The following is a 17,830-nucleotide window of genomic DNA, read 5'->3' as shown; positions in this document are numbered from 1 at the left end:
GTAGTTTCAATGTAAGTATGCAAAGAGATAGGTCTGGTCTGTGGGTTGAGATCCTAAATTGAAGAGGGCTTATTTGGATGGCAAGTGTGAACTGGGACAGGCTGTTTTCTGGCAAAGGTGTACTTGGTAAGTAGGAGGCCTTCAAATACAAAATTTTGGGAGTACAAAGCTTGTATGTGCTTGTCAGAATAAAAGGTAAAGCTAACAAGTACAGGGAATCTTGTTTTTCTAAGGGCATTGAGGCCCTGGTTCAGAGACAAAAGGAGGTGCATAGCAGGTATAAGCAGGTAGGAACAAATGAGGAGCTTATGGAAGACAAGACGTGCAAGAGAACACTTCAGTGCAGAAATTGCTGGGGCCTTAGCAGAGATATTTAAAACATCCTTAGCGACAGGAGAGGTACCAGGGGATTGGAGGGTAGCCAAAGTTGTTCTGCTGTTTAATAAAGGCTCTAAGTATTATCAAGGAAATTATAGGCCAATGAACCTGATATCAGTTGTGGGAAAGTTACTGGAGGGTATTCAGAGGGACCGGACCTGTAAGTATTTGGATAGACAGGGACTGATTAAGTCAACATGGCTTCGTCTGTGGTAGGTCATATCTAACCAATTTTATAAAGTTTTCTGAGGAAGTTACATGGAAAATTGATGGATGTTGTCTACATGGACTTCAGTAAGGCACCTGACAAGGTCCCACATGGGAGGCTTGCCAAGAAGGTTCAGCTGCTTGACATTCAAGATGAGGTAGTAAACTGGATTAGACATTTGCTTTGTGGAAGAAGCCAAAGAATGGTAGTAGACAGTTGCCTAGATCCCGGAAGAAAATCCAAGAACTTCCAAAGTAATGTAAATGTACTGGAAAAATATCAAGATTTAATTTCTTATTGACATTAAATTGAAAGCGATGCATGTAGAAACTCCGCCATGGACGGTCCCCAGCCTAGCTATGAAAGGAGGAGGATTGGGCATAGGGTTAGCAACCCCATCCTGTAAAGACCCAGAGCTACAAAAACATCATCAGAAGCTCCAAAGACCTTGTTCCTGGGAGAGGAACAATCTGCAATGGGCTACATGTAGAGACAACGTGAAAGCCTGGCCCAGGACGCAGGACTCTGGCATGCTGCAGTCGGCAGCCTATACCCCATGCAGAATGATGATAGAAACTAAATGAAACTTTATAACTTTAGACTGAACGTGCCTGGATGCAAGGTACTAAACCTGACATAATATCCAAGACTTGAATATTAGTTAGCATTTGTAAACTGAAAAATGCTAGTATTTTAAACAGTGACTATTACTTTAAGTATACACCCAACTCGGGTGCAAATGTTTAATGTAGTTTACTAATCTTTCCTTTTTCAGCATCATAAATACAGTGGATTCTGGTTAATTGAGCCATCAGTTAACCTAGGCAGCCACTTATTTGGATAACTCTTAAAGAACAAAAACTAATTGAGAAAATAGCTGAGATTCCATTTGTTTATTTGGAACACTATGCTGCTTACTTGGGACAGGAACCTGTTGCAGAACAGTTTCTAACTAGCATCAGTCACGAGCACTTGTGTGGTCATTAGACACCACACCGTGCATAGAATGAACAGTTTTTAAACAGAGTCTATTATGCGTGCTTGTGTTGTTATCCATTTGGGCCAATGGACGCCGATTCAAAAAGCAGTGATTTTTGATAATTTTGCTTATAAGGCAGTTCACTTTCTGCATTAGGTGTCTGAACTGATTTTGTTCATTTACAGTCAAAAGAATATGCTTGTGTATGCTATATGAATTCCTCTGTCAAGAACTATTAGGAACATAAACAGTTTTATAGTACTGTAGTAGTACTGGTCATGTTCTGCATTTTAGACCGTAAGACATAGGAGCAGAATTAGGCCGTTTGGCCCATCGAGCCTGCTCCATCATTCAATCATGGCTGATCCTTTTTCCCCCTCCTCAGCCCCACTCCCCGTAACCTTTGATGCCGTGACCAATCAAGAACTTATCAAGCTCTGCCTTAAATACACCCAATGACCTGGCCTCCACAGCTGTTGAGGTAACAAATTCCACAAATTCATCACCCTATGGCTAAAGAAGTTTCTCCACATCTGTGTTTTAAATAGATGCCCCTCTAACCTGAGGCCGTGCTATCTTGTCCCCCACCATGGGAAGCATCCTTTTTATTCAAACACATAATTTGTTACTCGGTTAAATGGCCGTTTGTCTATATATATATATATATGAAAACTGATGCAAAAAAAAAACTGCTACAGATTTCCCCTGCCATCGGAAGGTAAAGCGTTCCTATGAAACGGTTCGTAAGCCGGAATGTCGTAAAGTAAAAGAAGCAATTACCATTTATTTATATGGGAAAAATTTGTGAGTGTTCGCAGACCCAAAAAATAACCTACCAAATCATGCCAAATAACACATAAAACCTAAAATAACAGTAACATATAGTAAAAGCAGGATTGATATGATAAATACACAGCCTATATAAAGTAGAAATACTTCTCTACAATCATTGCCGCACTGTCCACCGTAGCGTAAATCTCACGCAAATGCTCTCAGCAGAAACTCTCTCCAGTAACCTTTAAGCTATGAAGCTGCCAAATCATACCAAATAACACATAAAAATACACAGCCTATATAAAGTACAAATAATGTATGTACAGTGTAGTATCACTTACGGGAATCAGGAAGATAGCGCTGAGCACAATGATGATAGTGTGTTAGGCTGAGTCGTCGGAGGTTGGGGTGGTGCAGTGGTCCCCAACCTCCGGGCTGCAGACCGATACTGATCCGTGAAGAATGCAGTGGTGCAGCAGTAGCTGGGAAACACACAGCACATCTTTAAGTAAAAAGCCGAAATAAACAAGCTAATTAATTAGGTGCCGCCCGGCATGTAAATGTCAGCAATTGCCTCTGATCTGGTCCGGCATTTACCTGCCGGGCGGCACCTAATTAATTAGCTTGTTTATTTGGCTTTTTTCTTAAAGATGTGCTGGGTGCATCCTGGCTACAGCTGCATTCTTCGCAGCCCGGTATCGGTCCACAGGCCGGATGTTGAGGTGGTGGGACACTGGGGGAGGTGTCATCTCATCGTTGTCTGTTTCCATCAGGGCAGGCAGGTCATCTTCATGTCTGCCTGTCCCGATATCAAAGGCCCAAGTTCGTCCTCTGCTGTGGCTGATGTGGAAGGCTTGAAAAACGACAGTATGCTTGACTTCTTAGCCTCGCACATTTTTCTATCATACAGTTCTTTGTAAGCACTCAAACCGTCCTGCAAATATGCCCTAAACCTACGTACCCTTTCAAAATTAAAGTCGTACTTTTCTGCAATCATTGCAGCGAAAATCTCATGCAGTTGCTTCACGTTCAGTTCCTGGACAACTTCACTTTCGGTCCGTTCGCTACTACATTTGGTTTCAATTGTTTGTTATTCTTTCCTCTTCCAATTGCATCAGCTCTTCGTCTATCAGTTCTTGGTTATGGGATGCCAAAACCTCTTCAACATCATCTTTGTCAACTTCCACAAGCCAAACTCACTTTGTCCTTACTTCATTCACCACGATGGTAATGCTTCATTATGTCTAGTTTTACGCTAAGTGTAACACCCTTACGAGCTCTTTTAGGCTTTTCCGATACCTTAGAACTCATCTTGCAAATGGATGCTCAGAATAAATCAACATAAAGCACAGATGCTCACAGGCACGTGTTTAAGCAATGCCGGCTAGAATGCAGTTCCGGAGGAGGAGCTTGGCTGCTCGGGGCGCGCGCTGCCTTTTCGTAACAGTGAAAACACCTTCTGTTAGCGAAAACAGGTAACTAATGTAGGTCTTTTGTAACAGCGAGGTTTCGTAAAGCGAATGTTCGAAAAGCAGGGGACACCTGTATTCCAAAAATTATATTCAAACATTACTTTTATGGATTTGTTTTTTTTTTCCTTGTTCAATCCTTTGAGACATTTATTTCACGTTGCCCTTATCAAGATCCTTCAATGTCACAACTGACAGACAGCAAATCTTTTCAACTTTCTTGTGCATCAAACACTTGGCCAGCAACACTGACTGATATGCCCAGTTACAAGCAGAAATATCAACTTCATTCATCTTCACTTGCTCCACCACTGAACTGTTCCCAGAATCTATGGACTCACTTTCAAGGATTCTTCATCTCATGTTCTCCATATTTATTGCTTATTTATTATTATTTTTCTCTTTTGCATTTGCACAGTGTGTTATCTTTTGCACATTGATTGTTTCTTCATCCTGTTCGTGCAGTATTTCATTGATTCTATTATCATTCTTGAATTTACTGAGTGTGCCCAGAAGGCAACAAATCTCAGGGTTGTACATGGTGACATATATGTTCAAATTTACTTATCCAAATTGTCAAACTTAATGTATAAAACTTATTAATAAAGGCATCTGTTAGTCTTGCGAGACCATGGATCTGTGCCTGGAAAGTCTTCACTCTCCAGGGCGCAGGCCTGGGCAAGGTTGTATGGAAGACCAGCAGTCGCCCATGCTGCGAGTCTCCCCTCTCCACGACACCAATGTTGTCCAAGGGAAGGGCATTAGGACCCATACAGCTTGGCACCGGTGTTGTCGCAGAGCAATGTCTGGTTAAGTGCCTTGCTTAATCATACAACATGTTCCCTCGGCTGGGGCTCGAACTCACGACCTTCAGGTCACTAGTCCAATGCCTTAACCACTTGGCCATGTGCCCACTATTAATAATATACTTATAATAAACTTATTAATAATAACAGTTGATAACTCAGATGTTAAATTGTGAAGCATATTGAATTTAATCCATATTTACATCCAAGCTTGGAACACAATCTACTTTGTACAAAGGTACCTTTGCCTCCTCCACATATGGTGCAAATAATCGAGGTTTCACATAGATCCCAGAATTTTTCTGACGCAGCCAAGCATGAGACTTTCCACCTTCTGCTGTTGGGAGCATATCTGATGGTGGTGTGCTAATCAGTCCTCTCTTCATCTAAATTCAAAGAAATGAAAGTGTTGAATAGTATCATTTTTTCACTAGTTTACAATTCAGTTTCTCACATCTTCTTCACAGGGTTGAAATGTCTAATACTGAAAGACATGCATTTAAGATGAGGGGTGGGTACCTGGAATGTGCTACCATGTGGTGGTAGAGGCAGATACATTAGGGGCTTTTAAGATTCATTTGGAGAGGCACATGAACGTGAGGAAAATGGAAGGATATGGACATTGTGTAGGCAGAAGGGATTAGTTTAGTTGGCCATTTCATTCCTAACTTAATTGGTTCGACACAACATTGTGGGCCAAAGGGTCTGTTCCTTGCTGTGTTCTGAACTACCAGGATATTATATGACCCAGTGGGTTCAGTAAACTCTAAGTATTCCCCACAGCCCTAATCCATTTCTGTGTAATTGATTCCTTCTCACTTGCACCCTGATGTTAGACATAGTGATTTATAGTAGTCAATTAACCAACCGCCTTTTGTAGATCTGGGAGAAAATCAGAGGAGCCAGGGAAAAGCCACATCATCACATGGAGTAAGTGAAAATTCCACAGAGACCTCCTCAACCTCAACAAAATGCAACAATTTTTAAACGTGCATTTATATTGTAGTCTTGGGTTTATGTTATTAATATTGCAGCTTTAAAAATATTATTTTTGAACCTTTATTGATGGGAGAATAGTTCTGCCACGGTAGCACAGCGATGATGCTATTACAGTCTAGGGTGTTCTGGAGTTGGAGTTCAATTCCAGCACCTTCGTTAAGAAGCCTCTGTACATCCTCCCTGTGGAATGTGTGGGTTTTCACCGAGTCCTCCCGTTTCTTCCCACAGGCCAAATAGGTTAACTGGTCGTTGTATATTGGATTAAATTGGGGTTGTCGGGGGTTGCTGGGGTGTGCGGCTCCAAGAGCCGGAAGGGCCTATTCCGTGCTGTACCTCTAAATAAAAAAAAATAAATGAACTGGAGTCATTTCTGTCTTTACTAAAATTGCCATATCTTACATGACTATCATCTGTCAACCACTCAAATTTTAATAAATAATAACAATAACAACTTATTTATAGTGCACTTTTCATTCAAATGATGTAAACAGCACATGCCTGGAATTTATTGATTTATTGACCATAAGATATCAGAGCAGAATTAGGCCTTTTGGCCCATCGAGTCTGCTCTGCCATTTCATCATGCTGCATTCATTTTCCCTCTCAGCCCCAACCTCCTGCCTTCTCCCCGTATCCCTTTGTGCCCTGACTAATTAAGATTAAAAGATCAGTTGCCACTGGTGAGTTAGAAGTTGCCAGGTGTCAGTACTACCAAAAGATGGGAAGGCAAAAATACATAAGACATAACTTATGATACCCTAACTAATCAAGAATCTATCAACCTCCTGCATATTCAATGACACAGCCTCCAGAGCCAAGGCAAATGAGTCAGGAAGAACCAAAGGTGTAAATGTGAGACTAGAGATGGCCACTTGCACATCTAACTGCAGGGAGTTACAGCAAATTATCACAAACAGCAACAGGCCAGAGATCACCTAGCTTTCTCACCCGTGAAATCTGGCAGCAATCTCATCTTAATGATGAATGATCCTGGGAATGAAAGGATTAAGATATGAGGAGCACCTGATGGCTCTGGGCCTGTACTCACTGGAGTTTAGAAGTGAATCTCATTGCAACCTACCGAATATTGAAAGAGTTAGATAGAGTAGATGTGAAGAGGATGTTTCCTTCCTATAGTGGGTGAGTCTAGGAAATGATTCCCAGTGGGGGCGGTAAGTGTCGTAAGGGGGCATTAGGGGAAATAAAAGCTGTTGGGGTGTTCGGGATTCTTGGGGGGGGAGGGGGGCAGTAAGTGGCACTAACTTGAGACGTGAAACCTGACCGACTGTTAGAGCAGACGCTTCTAAAAAAAAAGAACGAGGCACTGGAACACAGGAAGAGCCATAGCTCTGCAGGCAGTGGGCACCCGTCATCACAACGCATCTGAAACTTGACAATCTCAACTGAACTTATCAACACACAGACATCATTGCTGGTGGACAAATTAGCAGTCAGGGTGCCCAAAAGTTCCCTTTCACCCGCAGCACAGAACAAGTTCATGCAACTTAACAGTTAGTAAATCAAGAACATCCCCTCAACTTTCTCTACAGACACCAAAGGGTGAACCAGCCTACCCCGAGGATTACCAACGAGGTGTTCAAAGTGAACTCAGATTCATATGTGCGGTCAAGAACCATCTTTGGGGATTATGAGACCTTATATGATTGATCAAGCATGTTAACTGGAATAATATAAAGGCAGCTTGCTGAACACCAGCACTATCCAGACTAACATTCAGATTCTAATCTGAATCCTTGTCAACGTAATTTTTGCTGTTGCGATTGTCTCATCTTCGCTTAGCCATTCCTTTGCATACCACTACCATCGTCTCATCTGTGTCAACTTGCTAATGTTGTCAACATCCAATAGACGTTCCCAGTTTGTGATCATTTTTTATTTCAATTTCACCCCATTAATGATGGATAAATACGTATGGCACGATCTCTATGAGCCTGAAGATGGTGAAGCTTTGAATTCTAGCCCTGGTGAGAAACAGAAACTACAGGAAGTGCATCCATACACATACCTGGAGTATGGTTTTATTCTGTTCCCATCAGATCACAATGTCTTATATGTTATACTGTACTGTCTATTGAAACGATCAAGATTGCAGGAACACTTCTGTAAAAGACACCCTGAAAAAGCTGCTTATATTTGAAAAGTGTTGCACATTTGAGTCATTTGCCAAGAAAGCTAAAAATAACCTTGATAGTGGTCTCATTCATTTTGTACAGTCCTAACTTAGATAATCATTTTTTTTAAAAAGGTATTTGCTTTACTGCCTGATTTAAATGAATATATGTTGATAATGGGTGGGGATTTTAAGTGTTGTTTAAATCCTTTGATTGACAAGAGTTCAACCAATCAGCGACTTCCAAATCACTCCGCGTCACTTATTAATTCCTCTGACTGATTTTGGATTGATTGAATTATGGAGGTAGCTGCACCCTGATAACAGAGAATATCCTTTCTTTTCACATGTTTATAAAAAATATTCGAGAATCAATTATATTATAATGGATCCTCGCTTCTTGCCTAGTGTTGAAAATTGTGAATATGATGCTATTGCTATATCTGATCATGCGCCTTTGAGTTTGTCTTTTGAATTTAATAATGTCATTCTTGCTTGTCCACCATGGCTCATGTCTCAGACACTATTGCAAAACTCTGACTTTGTCAGTTTTATTGAAACTCAGATAAAAGATTTTTTTCTTTTTAATGATATAGGGGGTACGTCTAAATTAAGCATATGGGATACATTTAAAGCATTTTTACGTGGTCAGATCATTTCTTATTCAGCTAAGCTTAAAAAACAGACAAGTAGAATTAGGTAAGATTTCAGAACAAATTAAAGACTTAGATAATATTTATGCAATTTCCCCTAATATTGATTTATTCAAAGGGTGGAACCTCAATCACAATATAATCTATTATTAACTCATCCTATTGAAGGCTATTTGCTTAAGTTAAAGAGCCAATTTTATATGTTTAGAGATAAAAATAATAAACTGCTTGCATCTCAAATAAAAACAGCTAGAGCCAAAAGACAAATTTTGAAAATCCGTAGCAAAGATGGCACCCTGGCTTGGGAATATGAAGAAATTAATAAGATTTTTATACTGAACTTTATAAATCTCAATGTCCAGTAGATTCCTCTAAAATGAATGCTTTCTTACGAAAGACTGCTTTTCCTAAAATTTCTGTTGAGGATCAAAAAACTCTTGATGCCCAAATTACTGAAGCCGAAATTCATAAAGCTATTTTTTCAATGCAATCTGGTAAGACCCCTGGACTTGACAGCTATCCTGTAGAATTTTATAAAAAATTTGGAAAATTGCTTTCTCCAGTCGTGCATGCAGCCTGTTACAGCCGCTCCGACTAGTTTCCTTACTTTTTTAACTTACGTTATTTGTTGTATTTTTTTCCCACGGTAACACGTTGAAGCTGCACCCTAACATGCTAGTGGAGAGAGATTTATTTGGGTTTTTAGCGCTGGAAATAGTTATATTTGGACACGTCTCATTAGCGAGGCAGCAGTATGGTGGCATTGTTTATTCCGGGGACCAGCTGATTGTGCTTATGCCGGCCGGTTTAGCGAGCAGAGCGGCGGACACCCCGGCTGAAATCTGGAGGAAAACATACAGAGGATGCAGAGGGGGATCAAAAAGGCGAGGAAAGAGGACCGGGTCAAGACAACACAGACTTATGGAGAAGAGAAGTTATAAGCCGCGTCTTCCCTCTCTCATTATGGGCAATGTGAGATCGCTGGGTAATAAAATGGACAAGTTCACAGCGCTAGTCGGGAGTCAGAAAACATTTCCGGAGAGCAGTGTTATGTGTTTCACTGAAACGTGGCTGCATGAGGACATACCCGACCAAAACGTTTCCATGGAGGGTCGGGCTGACGGGAAGTGCACTGAGAACGGTAAATGTAAAGGAGGGGGGGCTTGCTGTTCTGGTTAACAACAGATGGTGCAATCCTTGATCGTCATATTACGATCAAGGAACATGTTTGTAGCCCGGCTATTGAACATTTTGCTGTTGGACTCTGGCCATATTCCACCAAGATGCAACACTGGGCGGCATGGGAGGTTATTTCTGTCTGTGGCCATCGAACTTTGCAGCTCCTCCCGTGAGGGTCAGACACCCTGAGCCAATAGGCTGGTCCTGGACTTATTTCCATCTGGCATAGTTTGCACATTGTTGTTTGATTGTTTGTGATTTTGTGTTGCTATATTTATGCTCTATTCTTGGTTGGTGCAGCTGTAACGAAACCCAATTTCCCTTGGGATCAATAAAGTATGTCCATCTATCTATGTTGGAAATAATTAAGGATTCTTTTGTGAAAGGTGATTTATCCTCTACCTTTTAATGAGGCTTCAATTTCTTTAATTCTTAAAAAGGAGACAGATCCTACTGATTGGGCCTCTTATAGACTTATTTCATTATTGAATGTCGATGCTAAGATTCTGTCAAAGATAATGGCCAATCGGTTGGAGAATATTTTGGGTAAAATTATTTTTAAAGATCAAACAGGCTTTATTAAGGGCAGTTACTCTTTTTCAAATGTTCGGAGATTATTTAACATTATATATTCGTCTTCTTTTAAAACTCCACAATGTGTCGTATCTTTGGATGGTGTAAAAGCATTGGATCCAGTTGAATGGAAATATTTATTTAATGTTTTACAGAAATTTGGCTTTGGTGTTAATTTTATTAATTAGATTAGAATGATATATAAAACTCCTATTGCTACTGTTATTACTAATAACTGTAGGTCTCCTTTTTCTCAGTTTTCACAGGGGACAAGACAAGGTTGTCCGTTAACTCCTTTGTTATTTAATTTAATATTAGAACCCCTTGCTATTGCTCTTTGTGAAGCTAAAGATATTTATGGGAATTTTGTAAATGAGACCATTCATAAAATTTCTCTTTACACTGACAATTTATTGGTTTATATATCCAATCCCGAGGAATCTATTCTTGCCTTGCTAAAATTATTTAATGAATTTAGAGATTTTTCAGGATATAAAAAATAAATTTTAGTAAAGTGAACTGTTTCCTTTAAATGAATCTGTTTCTATTTATGATAATACTCCTTTCAAAGTCATGGATTCTTTTAGATATTTAGGTGTTATAATCACTAAAAAAAATAAGGATCTTTATAAAGTTAATTTTGTTTCCTTGGTAGATTCTAGGAAGTATTTATTAAGATGATGGAGTCCACTTACATTTTCACTTGTTGGACGCATCCATATAGTCAAAATGATGATTTTACCAAAATTTTTATATTTATTTCAGAATATCCCTGTTTTTTTGACTGAGAAGCTTTTTGATCGGATTGATTCTATTATTTTATCTTATTTGAAATTTTATCTTATTTGGAATAATAAAAGACCAAAAGTTGAAAAAGGATGGAGGTCTCACTTTGCCTAATTTAAGAGTGTATTACTGGGCTGTTAATGTGTGATACATGTCCTTTTGGTTACATTGGGTTGATAAGAATGATCGGCCAGTTTGGGTAGACTTGGAATTGAAAGCTGTGAAACAGTTTTATTTAACCTTGTTATTGGGAGCTGCTTTACCTATACAATTAGCTAAAGTAACTAACTTAAATTTATACCGCGATTAAGCATTCTTCACTAAATTGGCTCCAGTTCTGCGATTTTTTTTATCTTAAAAAAATTTAAACTTTGTAGTTTAATTTACCGAAATTACTTTTTTAAACCTTCTCTGACTGATCCAACTTTTTACTTTGGAGAAATAAAGGTATTAATTCTTTTTTGGATTTAAAGAAGATAGACTAATGTCTTTTGACCAATTAGTTTATAAATATTCTCTTTCTTACTCACACTTTCTACAATACCTTCAAGTTAGACATTTCTTACAAAAATATTTAAGTAATTTTCCTTACATATTGGATGCTGACCTGTTAGATACTATCATGAGTATGAACCCTTCGATGAAGGATTCCATTGGAAGAATTTATAATTTACTATTACAATGGGATAAGTGTCCTTTATTTAAGATTAAACAAGACTGGGAAAAGGAAATTAACTTGACTTCTAGGACGGAGCATTGGTTAACTCTTCTTCAATCTGTGCTCGTCATTCACTGATTCAATTTTAAATTGTACATCGTTACCATTTGACGAAGGAGAGATCGTCAAAAATATTCCCTAACGTTGATAGTTAATGTGATAAAACTGAGATGGCTACACTGACACACATTTTGGTTTTATTCTAAACTAGAACAGTTCCGGAAGTCAGTTTTTTTGACAATTTCTAAAGCATTTAAAATTAATTTACAACCTAACAAATTAACTGTGCTTTTGGGAATAATTCCTCAAAATACCCATGGTATTTCTTTGTCTGACCAACATGTTATTGCATTTGTTACATTGATAGCTAGGAGGGCCATTTTGTTGAAGTGGAAGGATACACCGGCTCCCACTTTGTCACAATGGTTCTCTCATGTGATGCTATGTCTTAGCTTGGTGAAAATTAGAAGTCGAACCTTTGAACCTATGTTTGATTTTGAGAAAAGATGGGGTTCATTCGCTCGTTATTGTCATTTGAGTTAATTGATAGATTTCCTTCACGATCTAATTGTAAATTTTTGGTACTTTTTTTTGCTGACAGTTTGATGTTTATCTTTAGAAGCTTTTCTATGACACATGGCTCCGGGGTTGAACACCTCACCTTTTCTTGCTCGGTAGGGGTTTTTTTTCTTTATCACCAAAAATTTTTTCAATCTTTATAATAATGATTTTTTCTTGAGACATTTTAAGTGTTGTTTTCTTTGATGTACTCTTGTAAATTCTGGATAATAATAAAAAGATTTGAAAAGATAGTGGTTTCATTGCTTCTTAGAACATTTCCAAAATAATAGCAAGTATGGAAAATCTGACACAACTGCTGAAAGATTAATAATGTCTGCTGTATCAGAAGTGATCACCACTATTCTCAAAATGAATAGCAGTATTTTAAAATCAAACCCTGTAGCTCGTCATACTGACAAAATGAGTGAAGACATTGAGTATCAACTATGCACAGAGGTACAAAAAACTGGATGAATCAATTGTGCAAGATAACGAGGCATTGCTAATGGCATATATACAATTTATCAAAAATGGGAAAGATTTATGGAGATCCTGTTTTGGAAAATTTTAAAACAAATATCAAGCTCAAAATGTATATTGAGGATCAAAGTACTCTGATTAGGAACATGATTTCTTGTGCAACAGATGGAGCAATATATATGACAGGTCATCATGCTGGTTTAGTGGCATTTATGAAGAAATAAACAAGTCATAACACATTGTGTAATTCATCATCAACATCTCGCAGCCAAAAACTTCAGCCAGTGACTTTTTTTCAAACATGACTCTTGTAGTATCTGCAGTCAACAAAAGCTCATCCATTAAATAGCAGAATATTTTGCCAGTTATGCCAAGATAATGATAAAGATTTTGTATGCTTGCTTCTTCACACTGAAGTGCATTGGCTGTCAAAAGGCCACTGCTCAAGAAGTCTCCTTGATCCTTTTGGCACTGTGGTTGAATTGAATTTTTGCTCAAAGTCGACAAGAGCTTGGGAAACAAGATTGAACTTCGATGTGGAGATGTGGCAAACCTAGCTGATCTGTATGAAAAATGAACATTTTAAATATTAAACTGTAAGGTGAAAATTTCAATTTAATCCAGGCAGAAACTGCAGTGTCCACTTTTATCAGAAAATTGGAAATATAGTGCCTATAAAAAATATTCAACCCCTCGGAAGTTTTCGTATTTTATTGAATCACTGTGGATTTGATTTGGAATTTTTGACACTGATCAACAGAAAAAGACTTTTTCATGACAAAGTGAAAACAGCTGTCTACAAAGTGAGCTAAATTAATTACAAACATGAAACTCAAAGTAATTGATTGCATAAGTATTCACACCCTTTAAGTCAGTATTAAGTAGATGCACCTTTGGCAGCAGTTACAGCCTCGAGTCTGTGTGGATAGGTCTCTATCAGCTTTGCACTGCTGGACACAATTTTTCTCCATTCTTCTTTACAAAACTGCTCAAACTCCGTCAGATTGCATATGGATCATAAGTGAACAGCTCTTTTCAAGTCCAGCCTCAAATTCCAAATTGGATTGAGGTCTGGACTATGACTAGACAACTCCAGGACATTAACTTTGTTGTTTTTAAGCCATTCCTGCGTAGCTTTGGCTTTATGCTTAGGGTGACTGACTTGGGAGAAGATTTGTTTTCTAGCAAGACACAGTTCTCTTGCAGACTGCACCAGGTTTTCCTCCAGGATTTCTCTGTATTTTGCTGCATTCATCTTACCCTCTATCTTCCAGGGCCAGCTGCAGTGAAGCACCCCCACAGCATCATGCAGCCACCACCATGCTTCATGACAGAGATGGTGTGTTTTTGACGGTGTGCAGTGTTTGGCTTACTCCAAACATAATGCTTAGTCTGATGGCCAAAAAGCTCAACCCTCTACCATCTGACTTCAGACTCTCCCACGTCTTCTGGCACATTCTAGCCAAGGTTTCATGTGAGTATTGTTTTTGAACAGTGGCTTCCTCTTTGCCACTCTTCCATAAAGCTGTGATTGGTGAAGCAGTGGGGCAACAATTGTTATACGTGCAGTGTCTCCCATCTCAGCTACTGAAGCTTGCAACTCCTCACAGCTGTCCACAGGTTTCTTGATGGTCTCCCTCACTTTTTGAGGAAAGCCTGCTCGAGGCAAATTTACAGCTGAGCTATATTCTTACGATTTCTTGTATCCATCTCCTGACTTGTGCTTTTCAATAACCTTTTTGCAGAGTCACTTGGAGTGTTCTTTTTGTCTTCATGGTATAGTTTCTGCCAGGTTAGAAATGTAGAAAACCTACAGCACAATACAGGCCCTTCAGCCCACAACACTGTGCCAAACATGTCCTTACTGTAGAGATTACCAAGGGTTACCCATAGCCCTCCATTTTTCTAAGCTCCATGTACCTATCCAGGAGTCTCTTAAAAGACCCTATGGTATCTGCCTCCACCACCGTTGCTGGCAGCCCATTACATACACTCACCGCTGTCTGCGTAAAAAACATACCGCTGATATCTCCTCTGTACCTACTTCCAAGCACCTTAAAACTGTGCCCTCTCGTGTTAGCTATTTCAGCCTGGGAAAAAGCCTCTGATTATCCACAAGAACAATGCCTCTCATCATCTTATACACCTCTATCAGGTCACCTCATCCTCCGTTGCTCCAAGGAGAAAAGGCCGAGTTCACTCAACCTATTCTCATAAGGCATGCTCCCCAATCCAGGCAACATCCTTGCAAATCTCCTCTGCACCCTTTCTATAGTTTCCACATCCTTCCTGTAGTGAGGTGACCACAGCTGAGCATAGTACTCCAAGTGGGGTTTGACCAGGGTCCTATATATCTTTAACATTATCTCTCAGCTCTTGAACTCTATCCCATGGTTGATGAAGGCCAATACACCGTATGCCTTCTTAACCACAGAGTCAACCTGCGTAGCAGCTTTGAGTGTTTTATGGACTCAGACCCCAAGATCCCTCTGATCCTCCACACTGCCAAGAGTCTGACTATATTCTATATAATACTATATTCTGCCATCACATTTGACCTACCAAAATTAACCACCTCACATTTATCTGGGTTGAATTCCATCTGCCACTTCTCAGCCCGGTTTTGCATCCTATTGATGTCTGGCTGTAACCTCTGCCAGCCCTCCACACTATCCATAACACCCCCAACCTTTGTGTCATCAGCAAATTGACTAATCCATCCTCCTTCTTCCTCATCCAGGTCATTTAAAAAAAAGAATCACGAAGAGAAGGGGTCCCAGAACAGATCCCTGAGACACACCACTGGTCACCGGCCTCCATGCAGAGTGACCTGTCTACAACCACTCTTTGCCTTCCGTGGGCAAGCCAGTTCTGGATCCACAAAGCAATGTCCCCTTGGATCCCATGCCTCCTTACTTTCTCAATAAGCCTTGCATGGGGTACCTTATCAAATGCCTTGCTGAAATCCATATACACTACATCTAACAACACACATCAAAGTTGCTGGTGAACGCAGCAGGCCAGGCAGCATCTCTAGGAAGAGGTACAGTCGACGTTTCAGGCCGAGACCCTTCGTCAGGACTAGATCTACTGCTCTACTTTCATCAATGTGTTTAGACACATCCTCAAAAAATTCAATCAGGCTCGTAAGGCACAAACTCCCTTTGACAAAGCCATATAACCATATAACAATTACAGCATGGAAACAGGCCATCTTGGCCCTTCTAGTCCGTGCCAAACGCTTACTCTCACCCAGTCCCACCAACCTGCACTCAGCCCATAACCCTCTGTTCCTTACCTGTCCATATACCTATCCAATTTTACTTTAAATGACAATATCGAACCTGCCTCTACCACTTCTGCTGGAAGCTCATTCCACACAGCTACTACTCTCTGAGTAAAGTTCCCCCTCATGTTACCCCTAAACTTTTGCCCCCTAACTCTCAACTCATGTCCTCTTGTTTGAATCTCCTTCACTCTCAATGGAAAAAGCCTATCCATGTCAACTCTATCCATCCCCCTCATAATTTTAAATACCTCTATCAAGTACCCCCTCAACCTTCTACGCACCAAAGAGTAAAGACCCAAACTGTTCAACCTTTCTCTGTAACTTAGGTGATGAAACCCAGGTAACATTCTAGTAAATCTTCTCTGTACTCTCTCAATTTTATTGACACCTTTCCTATAATTCAGTGACCAGAACTGTACACAATACTCCAAGTTTGGCCTTACCAATGCCTTGTACAATTTCAACATTACATCCCAACTCCTATGCTCAATGCTCTGATTTATAAAGGCCAGCATACCAAAAGCTTTCTTTACCACCCTATCCACATGAGATTCCACCTTCAGGGAACTATGCACCATTATTCCTAGATCTCTCTGTTCTACTGCATTCTTCAATACCCTAATATTTACCATGTATGTCCTATTTTGATTAGTCCTACCAAAATGTAGCACCTCACATTTATCAGCATTATACTCCGTCTGCCATCTTTCAGCCCACTCTTCTAACTGGCCTAAATCTCTCTGCAAGCTTTGAAAACCTACTTCATTATCCACAACGCCACCTATCTTAGTATCATCTGCAAACTTACTAATCCAATTTACTATCCCATCATCCAGATCATTAATGCATATGGCAAACAACAATGGGCCCAGTACAGATCCCTGAGTAACACCACTATTCACCGGCCTCCAATCTGACAAACAGTTGTCCAGAAACTGCTGGAGTCAGTTATCAAAGATGTGATAACAGCACATTTGGAAAGCGGTGAAATCATCGGACAAAGTCAGCATGGATTTGTGAAAGGAAAATCATGTCTGACGAATCTCATAGAATTTTTTGAGGATCTAACTAGTAGAGTGGATAGGGGAGAACCAGTGGATGTGGTATATTTGGATTTTCAAAAGGCCTTTGACAAGGTCCCACACAGGAGATTAGTGTGCAAACTTAAAGCACATGGTATTGGGGGTAAGGTATTGATGTGGATAGAGAATTGATTAGCAGACAGGAAGCAAAGAGTGGGAATAAACGGGACCTTTTCAGAATGGCAGGCAGTGACTAGTAGGGTACCGCAAGGCTCAGTGCTGGGACCCCAGTTGTTTACAATATATATTAATGACTTGGATGAGGGAATTAAATGCAGCATCTCCAAGTTTGTGGATGACATGAAGCTGGGCGGCAGTGTTAGCTGTGAGGAGGATGCTAAGAGGATGCAGAGTGACTTGGATAGGTTGGGTGAGTGGGCAAATTCATGGCAGATGCAATTTAATGTGGATAAATGTGAAGTTATCCACTTTGGTGGCAAAAATAGGAAAACAGATTATTATCTGAATGGTGGCCGATTAGGAAAAGGGGAGGTGCAACGAGACCTGGGTGTCATTATACACCAGTCATTGAAAGTGGGCATGCAGGTACAGTAGGCGGTGAAAAAGGCGAATGGTATGCTGGCATTTATAGCGAGACGATTCGAGTACAGGAGCAGGGAGGTACTACTGCAGTTGTACAAGGCCTTGGTGAGACCACACCTGGAGTATTGTGTGCAGTTTTGGTCCCCTAATCTGAGGAAAGACATCCTTGCCATAGAGGGAGTACAAAGAAGGTTCACCAGATTGATTCCTGGGATGGCAGGA

The 17,830-nt window shown here is 40.0% G+C and overlaps 1 protein-coding gene across 4 annotated transcripts in view; it reads right to left on the bottom strand.

Moving 5' to 3' along the window:
• Positions 1–17,830, bottom strand: part of btbd7 (BTB (POZ) domain containing 7) — a 107,532-nt gene that overhangs the window by 13,247 nt on the left and 76,455 nt on the right. For 3 of the 4 annotated variants that reach the window (XM_072274711.1, XM_072274705.1, XM_072274695.1), the window contains one exon: positions 4,857–5,000. In XM_072274711.1, the coding sequence (XP_072130812.1) occupies positions 4,857–5,000 (144 nt within the window). Of the gene's footprint in view, positions 1–4,856; positions 5,001–5,673; positions 5,949–17,830 lie in introns of those variants that run through there. The other variant, XM_072274724.1, reaches the window with a different exon arrangement.

The sequence above is a fragment of the Mobula birostris genome, chromosome 1 (assembly GCF_030028105.1).
Source record: "Mobula birostris isolate sMobBir1 chromosome 1, sMobBir1.hap1, whole genome shotgun sequence".
Classification (NCBI taxonomy): Eukaryota; Metazoa; Chordata; class Chondrichthyes; order Myliobatiformes; family Myliobatidae; genus Mobula; species Mobula birostris.
The sequence above is the reverse complement of the archived record's forward strand: the minus strand, read 5'-3'. Positions and strand labels throughout refer to the sequence as shown.